The 1795-nt window shown below is 39.7% G+C and overlaps 1 protein-coding gene across 3 annotated transcripts in view; it reads right to left on the reverse strand.

Moving 5' to 3' along the window:
* The window catches only part of LOC8056590 (anthocyanin regulatory R-S protein), a 16985-nt gene extending 15511 nt beyond the window's left edge, over positions 1-1474 (reverse strand). Inside the window, exons 1-2 of one of the 3 annotated variants that reach the window (XM_021463069.1) lie at positions 1338-1474; positions 1060-1219 (exon numbers count right to left, since the gene is read on the reverse strand). In XM_021463069.1, the coding sequence (XP_021318744.1) occupies positions 1060-1202 (143 nt within the window). In that variant the 5' untranslated portion in view covers positions 1203-1219; positions 1338-1474. Of the gene's footprint in view, positions 1-1059; positions 1220-1337 lie in introns of those variants that run through there. The other 2 variants (XM_021463067.1, XM_021463068.1) reach the window with 2 other exon arrangements.

A 1795-nucleotide genomic window follows, 5' to 3' on the forward strand; every position in this document is an offset into this window, starting at 1 on the left:
ATTTTTTGAGCCTAATTAGTCCATGATTAAACAATAATTGTCAAATAAAAATAAAAAATGTTATAGTGCCCAAAAACTTTTCACATGCTCAACTAAACAAGACCTTGGAATAAAATAGATATGCCGATCGACAAATAAACAGTGTTTCCTTTTTTTTTTCTAATCGCATGATGAGACAGAGATCTTTAATGCACGATATGTGCATGTGTCAGCTTGACAACATAATGACAGGATTCTGTGTTATTTTAATCCAAATATTAAGTGCATGATCCATGAGTTATTATGATATACTATCAAAAATATTTTATTTTTAATTAGCATAATTTTGAAATATAAATATTAGCATGATTGTTTTGGGAAAAAATCAAATTGTAGTAGATTTTCACAATCTTATATGGACCTCAACTTTTAAATTTTGTTGTCGTTGAATAATATTCAGTAGTTTAAGCAAAGAAGAACAGAATCATATTCATATCAGTGTTATTTGCAAACTAGAAAGTGTGACGGAAGAATTTTTCGGAGAGACAGCATGATGAATGAATGGCTTTACTAGTAGTTTCCAGTTGCTCATACACTACTACTAGTCAAGACTCAAAAACTTAGTAATTTTCTGGTGATCGAAACTTAGTAGCTTGCATAATTTCAGCTCAAAAACTGATGTGGTATTGCTACTGGGAAGATAGACTTCCCCAGTTTGGTATGTAATGGGGGTGGTAACACTGCATATATAGCTTAGTCAAGACTCAAGGCACACGTCATGAGTTGAAAATCGATCTAGTCTCTTAAATCTAGGAGATTGAAGAGTAGTAGCAAAGTTTCATTCAGTAACTAAATTGGATGTAAAAACTAATAACTTTTTCTGCAAAAACGATAAGTAAATGACTACAACCATATCGTCGCATCACCGGATCCGACTTTCTTTATTTGATATGTATGTATGCGCTGGGAGAGCCTGGGATATAAATTGAAGCTCATGCAAATGATGTGACGATCATTCATCAAAGTTGCAGAAAACTGCCAAGCAAATACCAACTGCATATTATTAAGACTTCAATTTACCCCGGTTGTGTGCTTGAAATGGACCAGAAGAGGGCATAGCTCCAGTTGATGCTCCTCGCGGCTGCAGCAAGCTGGTTCCTCAACTGCCTCTCTGCAGGCTGCTGCAGTTCTTCCTGAACCGGGGAAGAAGCTGATAGTGCCATCGCTCGCCTTACTATTCCTTCACGCAGAAACCACAAACTGATGTTACTATAAGAGACGCAGGCGATCGAAGAAGATTAGAACAATATAATTCCAGCTCGTGCAATTTGCAAGTAATAACCATTTTCATTTCGTACCTGATACTGTAGTCTGTAGGCTCTCTGTGAAGGAACCTAGCTGCAAAGTGACAAAAGAGTCCAAGTCTCGAACAACTCGATTCTAGATGATCATCAGACGATCACTCGTGAACAGTGTGCCCGGGGGGGGGGGGGGGGGGTGCATGCTAGGAAAGACGTAGAAGGAAGTAGAAGCTAGAAAAGCAATGCAAAAAAATTCATGCAAAGGATAGACAAGAATCGGAGGAGGAGCTTCCCCTCAGCGCTAAGGGGATCGAACGCCTCTATATGCTATATGTGGGTGCAAGCAGGCATATATAGGCATCAAGGTACACTCTATGCATGTTGGCAATGGCGTCCTCAGTAGCTGGTGAGGAACGGAGGACGAAGAAGACGTTATATGCCTGGCTGCCTGCTGGTGCCACGAACTCTTGGAATCCAAGATGGGTTTGTGGACGGAGAGCTCCATGGCGCGAGCT

This window comes from Sorghum bicolor, chromosome 6, assembly GCF_000003195.3.
Source record: "Sorghum bicolor cultivar BTx623 chromosome 6, Sorghum_bicolor_NCBIv3, whole genome shotgun sequence".
In the NCBI taxonomy this organism is placed as follows: Eukaryota; Viridiplantae; Streptophyta; class Magnoliopsida; order Poales; family Poaceae; genus Sorghum; species Sorghum bicolor.